The 19,834-nt window shown below is 40.7% G+C and overlaps 1 protein-coding gene across 1 annotated transcript in view; it reads left to right on the top strand.

Annotated features, from left to right (window-relative positions):
• The window catches only part of ALK (ALK receptor tyrosine kinase), a gene marked incomplete at both ends in the record, with an annotated part of 285,134 nt that overhangs the window by 222,296 nt on the left and 43,004 nt on the right, over positions 1-19,834 (top strand). Inside the window, 3 exons of the mRNA XM_082756089.1 lie at positions 591-722; positions 2,816-2,916; positions 11,975-12,144. Of these exons, the coding sequence (XP_082612215.1) occupies positions 591-722; positions 2,816-2,916; positions 11,975-12,144 (403 nt within the window). The remainder of the gene's footprint in view (positions 1-590; positions 723-2,815; positions 2,917-11,974; positions 12,145-19,834) is intronic.

Raw genomic sequence — 19,834 nt, 5'->3', positions numbered from 1 at the left:
GTCTTTATTGTATGGAGCTGGAAACTTGCCTGAAATCCCAAGCCAGTGACAGAATGAGTGGGCTTCAAATCCTGAAAGTATTACTTAAAATAAACTGTTCTCTTTTCATCCATTCATCTCACCAAACAGATCCACAGGTACAAAAAATGAAGCACAAAAGGATTTAGTGCTTTACTCCATTAAAGGCAGCGTTCACAAAGAGGAGAAGCCACAATGCTGAGCTGGACTGACTTAGAGATAGCTAGAGACATGGAAAGGAAACACGTTAGGAAATATCACGGTCCAAGATTTCCCTGGCTGTAGAGCCCAGGTATTTAGGAGACCCCACAGTGTCTACCAAAATATGTCCTCCTCCTTGGGTTTGTCAAAATTTGGGGGAAGTCACTTATTCTAGGGGTTGCTTCCCTCACCACCATCTTCCCTATGGTAAGGCACAAGTGTGACTCCACAAAGAAGGACTGAGTAGCTGTAGGGTTGCCTGCACGTCCCTGGACAACCCTGTCAGAATTGTCAGCTTCTCTGTGTGCTCAGATATCTCATCCACGGCTCATCTGGGTTCTTCTGTATGTGTGTGTCTCTCCTTCTTTCAGAAAATCTTCCCCCTGGCTTTTACTGTTCATTTGAAGAAGGGGACTGTGGCTGGATGCACAGCTCATCAGCATCCCGTGCTTCTCCATGGCGAATTGGAAGTCCAGACTATGATCGTTTTCCTTCAATAGAAGGTATGTGAAAGTAAATAGCAAGTGCAGAGAATGGATAGCAGAAAAAAAAAAAATAAAAAAAAAAAGATAAGCAAACAGCAGGGAGATGGAATAAAACACGAGTCACATTTTCCTGCGTGATTATGTATTCAGCCTCCAGTGAAACAAGAAACACCTTTCTACTACAAGTGCTTTGAGCAAAAGACTATCCTGCTCATTTCTTATCTTGAGGGTACAGACTGCTACCTCAGGTTTCCAAGACTGACACCAGAGAGAGTAGTCCTGACCCTTTCTAAAAAACTTCCCATGAGGTATTCATCTTTGTGCCCCCCTACCATATTGATCTGCTTGTATGTTTATGTTTTTTTTTTTTTCTTTCTGATTTACTTCTTCCATTTCTATGTTCTGCTTCTTTTTCCCCTCACACAGACTTCTAAATTTTCCTCCTCTTTGCTCTGTTGTCCCTTGAGTTCCAGTTCTATGTGTAACTACTGTGTATTTGCTTCCACTACCGAAATTCCAAGAGTTCATTTTTAATCGATCTCATACAGCCATTGAAGGTTTATGCCTTGGTCATTGAACTGCTGCTGTGGTTGAGTTTTGACAAACAGACTGCCTGCCAGGATAAGTTTTTCCTAATGCAATAATGTAAATCATAGAAGGCATTTATTGCTCAGGCACAGAGGATCTAAAGGGATACTGTAATAACAGCAGAGTTAATGGTGTATAATCCCAGCATCGATTTCCAAAGTTAGATCCAGAGTTAAACATGAAGAGTGAGATTCTCTGCTTTTATGTGAACTGGTGTAGGCTACATGCAGCTATTCTGATTTATGCCACCTGATGGCTCAGCCCACAGTATTGCAGACCACAAAGAGATTGATGCATAGGTAAACAAGGAAGTAAAGTGCCAGAAAGAGGTAGCTGTGGGGAGATTGCAATAAAGTGCTGCTGATTTGTGATCTGTCTGTGCTGTAGAGGCGTTTTCAGTGTAAGCCCAAATAACCAGGCTCTAAGTAGTGGCGCCCTCCTGAGCTGGAGGGTAGAGCTGAAGTAGTGCAAATAAACACCTCTCCATCACGAGCTGCCACAGAAGAACTGTAGTGTTACTACTGCCCCTGTTCCTGTGCTGGGTCTGGCTGGGATGGAGTTAGCTTTCCTCACAGCAGCCCATGTAGTGTTGTGGTCTGCACTTGTAGCTAGAACAGCGTTAATATCACTAGAACAGCGTTAATATCACACCAATGTTTTGTCTATTGCTGAGCAATGCTGGCACAGCATCAAGACTCTCTCCAACCCCCCCAAAGCTCATAGACTGGGGGTGGGCAAGACGTGGGGAGGGAACATCACCAGGGCAGCTGTCCTTAAATTCTCCAAAGGGATATTCCGTATGTCACACTCAGCAATAAAAGCTGTGAAAGGGGAAGGAGAAAGGAGAGCTCTTGTTATGAAAAAATCTGTCCTCCCAAACCACCTCTATGCATATTGAGGCCCTGCTTCCCAAGACATAGCCAAACATCACTCGCTGATGGGAAGCAGACAATAATTTTCTCTCTCTTTGCTCATGTGTGGCCTTTGCTTATTTCTTCTCTTTCTTTTCCCTTTAATTAAATTATCCTTATCTCAGCCCATGAGCCTTTATAGTTGTGGTGGAGTTTAGCTGTCCATCCTGGTAAAACCACCCCAGTTCCTCTGGTTACAATAAATGATTAAAGGAGTAAAGGGACCTCAAGCTGAATTAATAGTACACTGCTGTTATTTTGACATTGTTTTGTTTTGTTTTGACCAAGCTAAATATATTTGTTTCCAAGTTACTCTTTGTTTATAAAAGATTCTTTTTCTTATTCGCACTTGCAAGGAATATGAATTTGAAGTCATGGAGGAACAGAAAATAGCTGTAAGAGGAAAGCAGTCAGACTGCTTAAATATGTTTCCTGAGTATGCCAAATTGGTAGGTGAAACTGCATCCCTAATGAATTGAAAAAAGCTTTCTGCTGTCTGGCATCCTGCTGTAGTAGGAGCCAGCTTACATAGACTTTAGGAAGGTTTCACGAGCCCCAGAACCAGAAGAGGTGAGTGCTGCAGTTTGACATTCTTCCTGCTCTTTTATCCAGGTTGTGGGCTGATCTTTGACACCAGCAAAGCACCAGCAGCGGCAAACACTGCAATGACCAGCACTGCATTTCCAGCTCCTTTGAGGAACTCCCCCTGTGAGGCAAGTCCTAGTGTTTTCTTTTCTTTTGCATATCAAGCTTTTACAAAGTGTTTTAGTGTGTCTAACTGGTTTTCTGTTAGGGGATTCCATTGTTTCCCCTAGCAGAATGGGTCTTCCCAGGCATCCAGAACTCATTCAAAGAGGGACATTTAGTTAAAGCAGCAAAAATTTAATGGTACCCATATATCAGCTCAAGCTGGGTGCCTCCAGGGAGGAACCTTGCTCAAAATTTTCCCTGGGTTCTTATACCTGTACAACCTTTTTTTCATCCCCTATAGTCCAGTCATAACACATATACATTGTGTTCCTTCAGACTGGTGGCTCTTTGTTGCAGGAAACCATGACTTCTTTTATCGCCCAGGACTGGATGGCTTCTGTTATCTCTCTAGGCAGGCTGGCTTCTGTTATTGGGGCAGGCTCTGATCCGGTGCCATCCTTGTTCAGCACACCCTCCCCCTTCCCCATCGGTGCCACCCAGGCCCCCCCACAGTGACTCTCACTGTTGCTCAATCACCATTATACACCAGGTTCAGGTGTTGCAGAGCTCATGCTGTGGCCTAAAGCTTCACTAAATTTACTCTAGTGATGTGAAACAATAGCTATCTGAATTCCTTACATACCAGCAGCTTGTTTCCCTTTCATTTTCAAATATAGGTACTGATCTGTGGACCAGCAGACACTTTCATAAATGGTTTATCTGTGAAATATACTTAATTAATACCACTACGTGGTTATCTGCTTGAAATGCTACAAAATGTTCTCTGAAAAGCTTGGCATGTCTTGTCTTGATTGTATGATCTCAGATGATGTATTAGCAATCTTCATAATTAGGAGTATGTGCTGAGGGTAGGGCAGCAGCCAGTGTTGCATTAATGCAAAGAGGAAGAAGCACGGTTGGGATTCAAGCTGGCAGGTCTTCAAGAAGCTTGCACCTCACACCTCCCAGTCCTTATATAGGCCTTATTCTTAGGAGTGCTCAAGTTAGCAGCTGCAGAGATTAATTCATGTAGGATGGAACCAGGCTCTTACTCAAGAAGAACTGTTTACAGTCATTAGACATCAACTTAAGCAAGTATATCAAGGCTTGCCAAATAACCCTGCTGTTGTGGTTTAGCCCTGGCAGGCAGCTAAGCAGCACAGAGCCATTCACTCACTCACTCTCCCCAGGTGGGATGAGAGGAGAATCAGAAAGATTCTCTTCTCACGTGAGAACTCATGAAGTGTGAGAACTCATGGGCTGGAATAGTTTACTAGCTAAAGTAAAGGCCCCACACACAAGCAAAGCAAAACAAGGAATTGATTCACTGTTTGCCATCAGCAGGTAGGTGTTCAGCCACTTCCAGGGAGACAGGGCATCATGCATAATGGTTTCTTGAGAAGACCAACTCCATCAGTCCAAACATCCCCCCTTCCTCCTCCTATACCCCAGCTTTTATTGCTGAGCATGATGTCATATGGCATGGAATGTCCCTTTGGTCAGTCTGGGTCGGCTGCCCTGGTTGTGTCCCCCCTTTCAACTTCTTGTGCACCACCAGCCTCCTCGCTAGCAGGGCAGCATAAGAAGCAGAAAAGTCTCTGCCTCTGTACAAACACTGCTTTGCAACCACTAAAAACATTGGTGTTTTATCACCATGTTTTCATCAAAAATCCAAACCACAGCATTGTGTGAATCTTTACAAAGAAAATTAACTTTATCACAGCCAAAACCATGACACCTAAACCACAACACCTGGTTGTCGTTTATGAATCAGTGGTATTTAACCCTTAGCTTTAAGATATCCTGTCTGCATCTTTTTTTCTCTGGTCTATAGCTTCATGGATTATATTATGACTGATAGTGTTTATTTATGGCTTATGATTTTGAATCACAGCTAGTGACTTAGACCATTTCACCTTGAATGCTCACTCTGACATATCACACAAGCTTCTGGATCGTGGAGCAGGGTTGTTTGAAAATTGATCCTAACAAGACAGTTTTTTGTTTGTTGGCCAAGCATTGAACAGACAAAAGAATCAGATGCTCTCTGTTCCACTGATCTTAAAATGCAGAGAGGACAAAAATGGATACATTAGGAAGTCCTCTGTAATGAAAATAGGAGAGAGTATTTCTTTGGCTTGAAGTTTGGTTTGGTTCACTTCTGTTGTGTATCTCATTTCATCCAGTTAAGCACAACTGGGTTTGCTCTCTTGATATATTCATGTCCTCCTTCTTTAGGAAATACATTCTATTTTGTTTTGTCTCCCTTCTTTGACAAAGACATGTGCAGGTTCTGAACATTTTAAGACTTTGTTCTGACCAACAAGAGTTAAGTGTTTTTCATAATCCACCTGACACGGGAAGCAGAGTGAATGATTTCCCAATATGCGTGTATTTTTTCCTTGTGTATACAGCAGGGCAAATAATTAAACTTGCCATCAGGGGAGAAGCTGCCATGTATTTCATCTGCTAACATGCCATCCCACCTCTGTCACTCCCCTTGGCACTTAAAAGGCATCCGGACACATCCAGCATTGCAGCTGTCGGTAATAAAGAGTAAAGGAGTTTGGCAAGGGTTTTGTCTCTTGCATTTTCATATAGTGTAAAAGCTTCTCCTCTCAATGGGCCCCTTGTGGTTTCAAATTCTATTTTACTGGAACAATCTGTCTGTGAGCAGAATAATTTAATTCCACCTTTCAGTGTAACACAAGAGGAGAAAGGAGATATTCCCCCCTACGCACTTATTCCAACAATAGATGCCAACCGACTTCTGTATAGTGAAATTATGGTCAGAAAAGAGGCTGTGAAAATACCATAATCCTATCCTGTATTTTTTCACCCTCAATCAATTCCCAACTGAACCAGCTCAAGGTCAGGCACTAAAAGATTATTTTTCTTCTACGTGTCACTGCTGACAGCTCCACCTGGCATGTCACAACCAGGACAGGTTCTCTGGCAACTGAAACCCCATTGACAAAGCTCGCTCATGACTCACATGGCAAAGGGATCTCATCAAGTGTGTGCAAATGAGACACATTTATTCTTCCACAGTCAGAGCAAGCCATGAACTTGCTCTCCCTCTTGTATTTGACCCAGTTTACACACTCCTTTAAATATCTGCCTGCTGTCCTTGCAAGTTCACTTACCATAGTGGTTAGTTCTGACAGCTTGTTTCAGTACAACAGGTAGATTCACCTCAGATTTGCATTCTGCACCAATATACACAAATGATGGAGGCTGTCTTCAGGCCAGTTATTTTATATCCCTCCCTCTCCTTGTATCTTATGCCTACCCCATTATCATCATGGCCAGTTCAGCTGAACTCCTGGGGGTGTGGTTGAATGTGCTGCCCCAGCTACACAGTTCATTCACCTCACTTGGGTGCCTAGAGCCTACCTGCCTTGGGTCCTTATGTTGTCCTTATGTTAGTCCTTATGTCCTTATGCTGCAAATGTGAGAACAACAATGAGGCCAACAGACATCCACAGTTGGCTGATTTTGATTCCCCTCCTTCCTTGCTACACAAGCTCTGGGGCACTACTAGCCCCACTGTTTCCTGAAGCTACTATTTAGGCTGCTCTTTAGCCTGAATTGTACATAGAAATTAATTCAACCTCAAATAAGAAACATTCCCTGCTACAGTAGAGTTTACTATGCTGAGGGGGGATCTCTCATCTGGCCAGACACCCATAAAACCAGGACTCAATGCTGATAAGGAAACAGCCAAGCAAAACTGTCCATGGTGGGTGCCAGCCACAAAGAGTTTGCTAATGCTTCAGGCTCATTTTTCTCTCTCAGCCCGATTGTTTAATCTCCCACTGTGATAGTTAGACTGGCAACAGAGAAGACTGAGCAGTTTGAGAAAATGATTGCTAACACCCTGGAGACACTGGGGTGGACTGATCTGAATGCCTTCCCTGCTGAGGTTCTGGATGACTGTTTACAGCAGTGGTGATGCAAGCAGGTGGAGACTCCAGAGCCTGGATGACCTTTAACATAGGTATTGCCTCTGAGTACAGGACAGGCACATCCCTTCATCTGTCTGTTATACCTTGATGCACACTCCCCACCTTGAGCCCAGGAACATGCTGGGCTGCTTGTAGGCTATGCTCCTCGAGCATTTCCCATGCCCTGCATGACGCTTCTCTAACTCACAAAGGGAAAAAATCAGCCTGACTATTCTGTACTGCCCTACGTGCATCAAAAGATGAGAACAGAGTAAAAATGCATGCAGGAGATAGAGTAACAAAGACAGCCTGTACTTTCCCACGCGTTTGGAATTGCCTTGCACTTTGTATATAGCTTGGTATTGGACTTGGCTCCTGTTTTTTTTGAGCAGCTTTATGTTTTCATTTTCTTTGTTCTTCAGTGCTGTTGGCAGGTCAGAGCTGTTAGTTTGTGATGCTGCTCTTTCTTCTTGGTTCAGTTTATTCTTCTTTTTGTTGTTTTATTAAATCTTTGCTAGAGTATCCTGGCTTCAAAGAATGTATCTTGTTCGCAGACCAGACAGTCTTCATTATCTTTTCGTGCTGCACACTCACTAGAGTCCATTGCCTGTTGACCCAACAACTGTGTGTTTAATGCCCAGTTCATACAGAAGAGGGAAACTGGCAGTTCTAGTAAATCCTGGGGGAATGCAGGAAGCAGTACGCATAGTCCACGAAGAGATGCTCCATTACCCTGAAGCTGCCAGAAAGGGGAGACACAACAAAAAGCCCAGAAAATGCATCAGGAACCAGAACTGAGTCACAGTAATCAAAACTGATAGTCTTTTTATCCCACATGTAAAAGTTCATCAGAAAAAAAAAAAAAAACAAACACTTGTCATTGAGCATAGGAAGGCACATAAACTGCAAAGAACTAATCCAAATAGTGACCTTATTTAAAGGCAGAATTTATAAAGACTAAACAATAAAAAAATTGTTATTCTCCCATTTTCTTCATCGTGTCATTCCCCTCCTCTGAGTGGGAATCACAGAATCTCTGTAATAGTAAAAGAACTTTGTACATTTGGCCATTTTTAAAATAATTAAAATGTTTTTTTTGGATGCATTTCATTTCAACAAGCTATTTCATGAAACGTAAAAAAGTACCAAACTGAGCCAGACTTTTTTTTTTAACCTGAAATAACTTTTTGAACTTAAACATAGTCTCTCTAGAAAATGAACATAATATGCTGATGTAAAAGAGTGTAATAGAAGTTTGCCCTCTCAGTCAGGTTATGAAAGATGGATTTCATGCTCTGCAGTTAATAATTCAGTTTTCTTTTTTATGCAAAAGTGTTGTATTTTTTAAGCACATAAATGAATAATAGAAATCATTCCTTGAGTGCATTCTGAGCCCTATGATGGCACCTACAAAGTGTGTCTCTTTTTCTCTTTATTCCTTGAGTTTTATGTAACTTAGAAGGGTACATGCTAATAACATTGACTCATAACATTTGTGGGCATGAAAAAATGCAATATAGATATGCCTCTAGCACAGCCTTTCATGTGCTTTATTTTGCAAAATGTTGTTAGCACCCTTTTTATTTTAAAATGCTGGTTTAAAATATTTCTACAGCTTAGTCACTGTTTCTGTTCTTACAGAAACTGCTTCTTGCTTCTTTTGACACCTTGCTTCTGTATCATTGGATGATCTATAATATCTGAAATTTCTTGAAGGTTTGAGCACTCCACAGTACTTTGGAAGCAAAATTACAACATTTTTCTCTTTTTTTCTCTTTTGATGTTGTCTTTATTTTTGTTTGTTTCCTTGTTTCCAGAAATTAAGGTACTTTTATTCAGTTCTTAATTTTATAAAAGTAAACATGAATAATAAATGAGAATAGATAGCATGGGAATTTCTTCATCTGAAGTTATATGCTTCTCTTTCTCACATAGATATTTTAAAACTACGTAATCAGATCAGTTTAATTACCATTTTATCATTTACTTAAGGTTTTTGCTTGCATATTTATGTTATAAGCAAAAGCAGAAGTCTCAGCAGACTACAAGAGACTGATCATGCACAGTTATTAATCTTGAGGAAAAAACAAGAGCAAGAAGTTTTGGTCATCTTTCTTATTCTTAAGCCAAAATCGTTCAGCAGTTCAGACAGATGACTCTGCTTGTATTGTTGTGTACAAACATTTCTCCTTGCTAGTAAGAAACACAGTGTTGCTAATGTGATAAACTTCATGCCTCAAACACACTTCATATTCATGTACAAATTCTTACTGAGACTTGGCAAAAGCGTCTGCAGCCATTGTCTAACTGTACATAAACTGTAATCCAACTTGCAGCTTCGGTTCCTATTTAATGATGAGATGTTTTTCCAAGTTTTCCTTTCCTTCCTTTCCCTTCCCTTTCTTCCCCTTTCTTTCAGGTAGTTGTAGAGAGCAATGAGGTCTCCCCTGAGCCTTCTCTTCTCCAGACTAAACAACCCCAGCTCCCTCAGCCGCTCCTCTGAGGACTTGTGTTCCAGGCCCTTCACCACGTCTGTCTTTCCTTTCCCTTGACAGATAGAAGCTTTTCTCTGTCTTAGAAATACTTTACCCCAAGCACTCTTCTAAACATGTTCGTCTTTTCCCCTTTTCTTTGGTTATTTTTGCTATGGGCAATCATTTATCTTTTTCTGCCAGGTAAGACTTGAAGTATTTCTAACTAAAGTAGATTCACAGGTGTAAGCAGGCCCAAACCTAACCCTAAAGGTTCTTAGTATTTTACTTCTTTTGAGTATACAAAAATAAAATGCCAGTCTTGCTCACTTCTCAGGTGGTCTTGAAATTATGCAGCTTGTACGCTCATTGTTTTTCCTGACCTCTCTGTTAAACCTCAAAAACCTTGTTGATATTGGTGAGGATTAATGTTCTTTCTTGGATGAATTGAGTCTCTTGATTGTCTGTTCAGATACTCCACAAACTCAGGGGCTAAGGGGATTCTCCAGAAGGCTTCTTTATAGATAATATTCACAGTACAGGGCAATGTGCCCCAAGTTTTGCTACAATATGCTTGTCTTAACTGTGAGTTCTCTCTCCATTTAATTTTGCCCAAATCAGTTTAGAGTGTTTCATTTACTTAGTCAGAGTGTTTGCATACGAACAGCTAATCGTTGGTTATGGCGGGTTCTAAAGCCAAAAAGCAAAGCGCCATTGAGCCAGTGTCTACCTGTAATGGTTAATTAATTTCTCAATGATGTTTCTAGCTTCTATTTTGCTGCTAGTTTAAGACAGAGGCAGATGTTTGATGTATAATGTTAGGGATATGCCACCAACAGCCCAGATTCAATTTTTCCAAATGTTCCCCTGCACTGTTTACAGGATCCATTGTGTATATGGTACCACCTGCCATCATTGATGCCGTATTCTGTAGAGTGAATGCCAGCCCCATTCAGAAGTCTTTACTATGGCATCCAGCTCATCATCTGCTCTGGTTCACTGCAGCAGGTGTGAAAAGACCTGCACTGCCCTGCTGTGAAGCTTAGAAGCCATAGAAATCATAGCCAGGAATGCCCATTTGGACACAGTGACAGTCGATTCACTCAGAGCCAGTTCATTAGAGTCTGCATATTGCACTTTGCCAGTGAGCTGATCTCCCACATCTAATGCCAACTACTTCTTTCCTTCAAACAGCTGACATGTGTGCAAAGGCATCAATTCCAATTCATCAGTTGCTTCAGCTTTTGCTCTAGTGTTACATTAATAGCTATCACAGGCTTGCTCTTTTCTCACTTCTGACCATGTAGATGTTGCCTCTCACTGTCTGGCAGGTCTCCAGAGGAGACAGAAGTCTGAAAGACCCTGTGTAGTAGGACCTTCAAAGGCTTTACCTCTCAAATTTTGACTTGTCAAAATGGAACAGTGGAATTGTCCCAACTTATCTGTATTAGAAATTTCACATAGGGTGTTACAGTAGTGTTGACATTAGGGTACTAAAACTGCTTCACATATGGACAGTCAGTAAGAGGAGTTGTTTTTCCTCCTATAGGTTGAATACTTTACATGTCCACTAGCATCAGCCTGGTCATTGTCCTGTTTCCAAAGATATTATAAAAAAAAAAAAAAAAAAAAAGAAAAGAAAATGAGATTAGTCCTGATAATTTTTCTCAAGGGAAAGGACTTAAGCGTTTCTGAAAGGTGTTCCAGTGGTATTGAAGGGAACATAAAATGCCTATCAGGTTCTTTAATCTTGATTGTCACCTGACATTAAGGCCATGTGTGTACTAACAGTTAAGAATATCCATGCAAATATCCTGAAGTCTGTGGGCATCAGCCTCCTATACCACAAACCTTTGTCAGCAGCCTCTTTCACCAGTTGGTTCTGGTGAACGTCTGGGTATGAACTCAGCCCTTCCCTAGCTGTGTCACAAAGCGACTCTGGACGTTCCATGACTGGGGAGCAAAAAGGATCAAAGAGTAGATTTATAAATTTTTTACTAAAGTTTAGTCACGACCATGAGACCCTTCCTCTTCCATTAGAGAAATGAGAAGGAGAGAGCCCCCCCATTAAAAATTGCAATAGCTTATGTACAATTTGCAACAAAATGCTATGCAAACGCATCCAATCATATCATTATATCAGTCCTGACTCTGAAAATCATCTTCCCTCGCTTCCATACACAGAGGAAGGAGTTCACATGCAGGGCAAGTGCAAGACCTTGCTCTTCTCTGGAGTTGAAATTTTCTCTAAACGAGTTTTGGTGTTTTGTCACATAATCAGTCTTAACTTGTGTAATTGCCTTAACTTGAACCTCTTAGGCATCTAAGGGGAGAGTGATCTCTGTAGTGTGGATAATAGAGGTACTAACTTGACCCTGTAAAATTATAGTATGTATGTGAAAGCAAAACTAGGGTTGTTTTGGACTCAACTTTAATAAAAAGAAAGGCCACTAGCTCCAACAGTAAATAGCATATGCTAAGTATTACAGTTTTCTACACCAGTGGTGAAACTGAAGTTTTCTAAAAGGATTACATGGACATAAGGGAGATAGAATTGAATTCTTGGTGATTAGAAAACAAATAAATTAAAGAAGAGTTGGGAATTTTGTTAACTTTTGGGTAATGTTTGTGATGTTTAATCTCTTGTGTTCTCTTTCTTCTAGCTACGAATGTCATGGCTCATCCATGGTGTCTTGCTGGGAAATATATCCTTGGTGCTGGTTGAGAACAAGACAGGAAAGGAGCAGAGCAGGACATTATGGTATTCGGCTAACAGCAAAGGTTTGGGAATATGGCAGTGGTTGATCTTACCTCTCCCAGATATACTGGATAGGTATGAGTCTCTCCTCATCATTCTCCTTCTCGATGATAAGTCACTTCATCACTAGCTAGTTGGCAATTAAAATGGCAACATCACTCCCAAAAATAGTTCCCTCAGGGAGAGGAACTGCTTTGTCCCTGGGAGGTATATTGTCAAAGCCAGGGATTGAAACTCTGAGTAGTTAGAGCAAAGCACAGAACTTCAAAACTCCTGAATGGTGGTTGTTCTCAAATTGGGTGTTCTACGACAAAGAGCTTAAACTTATGTGTCTTTGTTTCATCGACTGGAAATGCTTGTTGTACTCACATATTATTTAAGTAGCATGTTTTAATCCTCTTACGTGATTTGTTCGAGTTGATGTGAGCTCTGTAGTTTATATTTTTTCTGGATATCAAAGTCCTCAGTGTCCAATACCTTTAGATTTGAGGATGAAAGAGATGGGAAGAAGAACCTGCTGCAAAATCAAGACAAGGATGCTTCTGAATACCTTTGTGTTAGCTGTAACGGGAGGATAAGCTTAATGAAGGGGTCTCAGTTATGACTGTAGTCTGGCTTTAAGCATAGTTTTATCTGGTAGCATATGCTTAATCTGGTAGCATATTCTTGTTTACAGAGTGTTGTTTTAGCTGTTTCTTACAGCTCAGCTTTAAAGGAATAATCTGTTTCCCGTTGTTTACTTTTTGTGTGTACTCTGGCCTATGACCTTTATAGAGAAGACACAAACACACTTCACCTCCTGCTGCCCTGGCCTTTAGGCGATAAGATGCATCTACAGTCTGTGTCATGAGCACTGGTGTCCTTTGTCTTTTGGGGAATATGCGCCCTAGAAATAATGGATTTCATTAAGGGATAGTTTTCCTCATAAGAAAATTGAACAAACATTGTATGAATATGTCTTTTATCTTGCTGGCTCTTGGGGATGCATGTAGGCTGCAAATACAACAAGGACACTGCCAACGCTTTCGTCCTGAATGTATAATTAATATGCGTGCGTCAAAGATTTAAAAAATATCTGCATTGTGCAGTCAATGCTGAAGTACCATTTGTAAAAATACCTAGTTGCTTCATTCCCTTCAGCTGTGTTTACTTTGAAGAATGGTATATTTTGCCATTATTATTTATGTGACTAATTTTCTAATGTTGCCATGGGAATGTTTTTTACCTGAATTATTCTGTACTCTTATACTATTGCTTTTCTTTAAATTCTCTCTGGTTGCACAGACAGACAGAGAATACTTTGATCTTAGGAACTAGGCTAGTAGTGGTTCATGTGGAATCACAGGTCCATCTGATATACAGTGCTATTATGTATAAGTTTTTGACATCCTTATTTCCCCATTACTTACAGAGAAAGACAGCTGGGTTCATTCACTGAGAGAAGGGTTTGTTGGAGGTTAAGACTTAAGCAAAGACAATTTTGAAGTTTTGGTGTCTCTTGAAAAGTTTTTAATCCTTATATTTTCACAGAAATTGTACTGTTTTAAAGACTTTTATAAAGACTGATTTAGTTGAAACCAGTCCTTCCTGTGAGACTTGAAAATACTGCAGGCACCTTTCTCACCATCTTGAAGTCTGCTTCTCAGGAAATCCAGAATGATGTACAACTTAGGAACTCTATGGAAGTGATACACTGAAGTGGTACTGGGGAGACTACAGTATTGCATTTATGCTATTGCATTTATCTTTGGAGATAAATGACTGATAGTCTTAATGAACTGTAAGAATTATTTACTTGACGTGAATTCTATGATGGTGCTGCTGAAAGCTTGCTGTTTGTCTTTTTCTAATTGGTTCCCATGTTTGTAGCTATGAGGGTGTGCATTAGACAAGTGAAGCAGGGTATTACAAATATTCCTACAGGAGGAGCAGAAACCTTAAATCATCCTACAGAAGTGAAGCTCTTGAATAAAGTACACTAATGTACCAGTTCCACACAAAATTAAAGCGTCATCCAATTTGATTGGGAAGCTGAATTGAAAGCGTTATTAATAACAAGATAATATGCCCTAAGGCTGCTCAAAAGCATGCTTGTTCAAAAGCTGCTTAGCCATAATTTTTGTGTTTGGCTTATTGCCCTTCAAGGAAGGACAAGTTTCAAGAAATCAGACTGCTTCTATCTTTAGAAACAGACACCTCAAATGTTTAAGAAAGTTGTTGGGGGGGTGGATTATATTTTGGCAGAAAAACACTCTTAGAACATTTCAGGTGATTCCATGTTATCCCTAATGGCAAGGGCTGTACAATTTAATCTCTCCATTACATATAGTACAACACCCCTGCCTCGCCTGCCCTGCATAATCCTCCTGAACAGCTGATAGTCCTCCTGAACAGCACTCCTGTCACAGGACTCATCCCACCAAGTCTCACAAATACCAATTATATCATAGCTCTGGGAAAGGACCAAAGGCTCCAGTTTGTCCCGTTTGTTCCTCACACTGCATGCATCGGTATACAAGCATTTCATGTGCTCCTGAACCCACAGTGCTCCCTAGAGTAGCATGGGTGCTCCCATTAGCTTTGCCACCCTCAGACAGTGCCACCCCTTGGTTTAACCTCAGTATTCCTAATGGTATCCCCCATCCCACATCAATCCTAGTTTAAAGCCCTCTCAATCGGTCTTACCAGTTTATGAGCTAAGAAATGTTTCCCCCATGAAGTCAGGTGGGTGCCATCAGGCCCCAGTGGACCTGTCATCTCAAAGGCTCTGCCATGATTATAAAACCCCAAATTCCTGCTGCTTTGTATCATTAACTATGTTTGATAATGTTCACCTTCTGAAATAGAATTATTCTGGTGAAGGCTGTTCTGTTAATCTGAAAAAGTGGGGTTTGGTGATGGTGTGTGCAGTGTGACAGATTTTGTACAAGTATATATTCTGCATGGTTGCCCTTAATAACACCTTTGAAACTCAACCTTTATTACTGGCTAGTAAGTAACTTCCTACATGGCAATTCTATCACTGTAACTGAGTTTGGTTAATATGCTTGTAGTTCTCCAAATAATCTCATTCCACCTAAATATGTCTTTTATCCCAAATAGTACGTCATTTGTGAGGTGAGCTAACAATGCATCATTTTTAACAGAGAAGTTAGCGGGAACCTGAATGTAATAAGGGTTAGTGACCTGAAACTTTTCTCTTCTGTAAGTACCTCAATCTCAAGCAAGTTCAGCCATAATTATTTTAGCTAGGTAGAAAGAGAAATCAGTTCCATCAGAGGCAAAACATTACAAGTTATGGAATGGCATCTGTACATAAAGGTACAATGTGATTGTGTCACTTCATGGGAGACTGACTACAGGGGAGATGAATATTCAATCTTGTTCAATAATCCTTGTCTTTATGATAAAAAGAAAAAAATAATTATTATGAACCTTTCTAAAATAATAGCATGAAGACAGCTGCCTGGGTCTGGATAATGGAAACCTGGAAGGTCCATATGAGCCAGGGACAAAATTTAGGTGGAATTCAGAGTTGCTAATGAAGGGAGGAAGCTGCAGAGAATTCACATACAATGAGCTTTCTGAGGTCCTCTATACAAGGAGAATGCTTTTTATTTTTGTCCACATAGGAAAGGACATAATACACCCAAAAGCTAACATTTCTGTGCAAAATGAAGGCCTAAAGACAGTTGACATAAGCAAAACAATTTGTCTTCATGGCGGCTATACCAAAATAATTATAGATATATTTTCATACTTTTGGTTCTATATTTCCCTTTTTAGATAAGCCCCAGATATTTGGGGGGTTAACAGTCTTCTGTTAGGATCAAGGAAAATGTAAGTAAGGAAAAAGAAGACCTGAACTGAACAGAAAACTCAAGATGATGTCCTTAAGCTCAAATACTGACCATTCTGAAGTCAAATCCAAGATTCAAAGATTGTGAGGAGTGGAGAAGACTACAGTCCAGAAGGTTCACTGTTGTCCTGTTTCTGTGTCAGATTTGACTGAATTGGAATATGCTTGGTCCTACCTTTCAAAGAACTGTTCATCTATATTCTAATTTCATGAGTTGGGCCAAAGAAACAAATCAAAGGAAAACAATTTGTTATGCCTTTGGTGGCACTTCTTATCCGTGATTCTGAGGTATTTGATCAGCAGTCAGCCTTGAGTGTTTTTTAAATTTAAGTAAAACTTGAATCCTTCAAACAACTGAGGTGATGTTCACAAAGGGGAGATTTGAATTTTTATTTTTATTTTCTTTGCCCACCTGGTACCACATTTCCCATCAGCCTCAAGCAGTTTATTAATTTTTTAATTTTTTATTTTTTTATTCTTAAAAGGGGCCTTTTTATGAGTTCCGTTTACAGCTCAGCTTGTAACTTGTACTTCCCAATTGGCAGACATCTAAAGAGCTTTTTTTTTTCTATCTGTGCTCCTGGATTCAAATAAAATAGAAGAAGAGACAGAAAAAAGTAATTTCCACCAGTCCTCAAGTAACATTTTTTCTGATATCGAAGTCATTAAAACCCCTCATAGCAGGCATATTTTGATTCTTATGAAGAAATCTATCTTACAAACACAGAGTTATCCAGAATAATATTGCATTCCATGTGAGGATGTTGCTGGAATTTAATAAACAACAAAGCTGTGACAAAATTGCCAGCACTAGTTTTACTGCTTCTATATATTTACCTTCAGGAATGGTCTTGCATTGCCATCCACCAAAGCGTCTGTGTTAACAGTGAATATGTGTATATGGTGTGGTGGATCAGTATATGTGCTGTATAGGTACTAGTTCAAGTATTGGCTGCGTAGTCAGCATAGCCCACCTGGAGCTGTGTGAAAATACCAGTGAGATGTTGTCACCTACAGCATCACACTAAGCCACCACAGCAGCCTATGCTTTTTGATGTTTCGTTATCAGCTTTGGCAAAGTCAGTGGGAATTGGTTCATTGATTTCAGTAAGTATAGGATCAAACAGAAGGAAGAAAAAGGAGGGGAAGGGAATGAGATCATCTGTGTGGCTTTTTTTTTTTTTTTTTCCTTTCTCACTGATGTGTGACATTTCCATCTTCAGTTTTGATTAAATTTCCCTTAATTAGCCCATTAAACTAGAACCACCAAAGCTAATGATGGAAATGTTGGTTAACTGATGATCGTGTTTCAGTGGAATTTGAAAGACATCATATTTCTAAATTAATAGCGGCATTAAATTGGAGAAGATAAAAAGATGAACTATTTGTTGCAGAAATTCTTGTCTCAAGAGAAGGCTTGTAGTGAACCTGCATTTGTGTTTAAAACAAGAAGAAAAAGAAAGAAAGAGGAAGAGAAAGAGAGAGAGAGAGAAGGAGAAGGAGGAGAAAGAAAGGAAAAAGGAAAAAAGAAACACAGATTAATAGGAAACCAGAGCAGCATTGATGGTCCTGACAGTGTTTGATGTTCACATAATTCTTCTGTTTTGGGGCTTTTTCTACCAGTTTTTTCATCCCTGGTGAACTTCAAGAAACTTTTTATGTGTGCTGTTCCCAGTGTTCATGAAGTTGAAACTGGCAAGGCTCTCCCTTAAGTAAAACACAACCTATTGCATTCTTGTATAGGCAAATAGATGGCATTTTCCTCCATGACAGAAATACTGTTTTGTATCATGCTTTCCTGCTCTGAGGGGCTGACCGTGTGATAACTCATGAAAGAACAACCTTTTGTTGTCTGGAGAGGCAGGACATGGCCATCAAAGGTTAACACCTTGCAGCATGAAGCTTATGTTCTGCTCAGGAAATTGCCCAGAAATATTTTCAGAAGTATTCAGTTGCCTGTAAGTACAAAAAAAAAAAGATGAACAGTAGCCTTTACACCTTTACACAAGTGTCCATCTCGTCTTTTTTATCCATCTCTCGCCAAGATTGGCTCTGGGGCAGATGCATTCTGTGGTGGAGTGGAGGGATCGAGGCAGTAGGGCTTTTTTTCTGTCATTGAGGCCACTCGAGACAGCCGAGGGAGCCGCCAGGACCCGGCAGCTCTCGTGAGGGAGGCTGACAAGGCACAGGCAGAGCCAGCGGCGCCATTTCAACCGGGCGCTGCCGCCATTTTGCAGCCACTCGCCAAGATCTGGCGGAGGAGCTGGCCAAGCTGCTTTCCATCATTTATCAGCAGTCCTGGCTATCAGGGGAGGTCCCAGTCGACTGGTGGCCAGCAAATGTGATACCCATCTACAAGAAAGGCCGGAGGACTGACCCAGGAAACTACAGGCCTGTCAGTTTGACCTCAGTGCCAGGGAAGCTCATGGAGCAGGTTATCTTGAGAGTCATCACGCAGCACTTGCAGGGCAGCCAGGCGATCAGGCCCAGTCAGCATGGGTTTATGAAGGGCAAGTCCTGCTTGATGAACCTAATCTCCTTCTATGACAAAGTGATGCGCTTGGTGGATGAGGGAAAGGCTGTGGATGTGGTCTACCTTGACTTCAGCAAGGCTTTTGACACCGTTCCCCACAACATTCTCCTCAAGAAACCAGCTGCTCGTGGCTTGGACTGGCGTACGCTTCGTTGGGTTAAAAAATGGCTGGGTAGCCAGGCCCAAAGAGTCGTGGTGGATGGAATTAAATCCAGTTAGAGGCCAGTCACTAGTGGAGTCCCCCAGGGCTCAGTACCAGGGCCAGTGCTCTGTGACAGGTGTGTCACTTGGTTATTCTTTTGTGAGCTTGGTTTGTTGGTGACAGAAAGGGTAGATTTGAAAAACAGCAGGAGGCAACAAGACTAATGTAAGAATACTGATAGCTGCCAAAAAGATGAGATAAAATGTTTTAGACCAAAAACCATACATAAAGGACTACAAGCTGTGAGAAGAAAATTCTGCTGGCATTTTGATTATTGCAGCAGTGCAGGAAACAGGATTTGTACAGCCTTTTAAAATAAATAGGAGTGCTCCACAAAAATACTTTGTTCATCAACTTGTCATCTAAACTGGAACAACTGCAAGAATACACATTCTAGCTAAAATCTTATTCCAAAATCTAGAAGTAGGAACCATAAGGAAGTTATGTACATTAAAGAAACACATAAACAGCTCTAACTTAAGGCACTGTAAGACATCAAGATACAAAATTGAACAAGGTTTAAATAACATTTTTTATTCTCTTGCAGCTTGTATCATATGCTGTCTTCATGTTTTTCTAGTTTTGATACAACCTTTTGATATCGTATCTGATTTCCAGGCCGTGGTCAAGTGCTTTATAAATTGTTCTTCTGTCATAAGGACAGTATTTGGACTTAATGTGACAGATATGCATCAGGAGAACATGCATTTACTAAGCAAAGAGAAAACCTAAATCTGTGAAAGCCCTAAAAAAATGCTGTGGTCTGTATACTATCAGATTTGAAATACTAGGTTGTATGTTATTTTTGCTCTACCTGCTGACTTGTAATACCACTGCGGGTGATTTTACAGTGATCTTTCTTTTGGTAACATCAGAGTGGCAAAAACCTACTCCCTGCAAAAGCCAGATGAGAATATGGAAGTGTTGTAAGGCAAACCTGCAGAGCTTCAACAAGGAGATAAAGAATTCTCCAGTTCCTATGGACTACACAGTTCTTGTGTTTTGTGGTGGTGGTGGTCGTTTGGTGTTGGTTTTTTTGTTTGTTTTGGGGCGGGGAGAAGGAGGGAGGGTTGACTGCCAGGACTGTTAGATATCCTTGGCTTCCTCAAGCAGTCCCAAATACTTACTGAATTTCTTTCAGCTTTTGTCAGCTTCTTTTAAAAAACTCCTA

The sequence above is a fragment of the Aythya marila genome (genome assembly GCF_965140915.1).
Source record: "Aythya marila genome assembly, chromosome: 3".
Taxonomy (NCBI): Eukaryota; Metazoa; Chordata; class Aves; order Anseriformes; family Anatidae; genus Aythya; species Aythya marila.
Note: the sequence above shows the minus strand (reverse complement) of the source record. Positions and strands in the feature narration are given on the sequence as shown.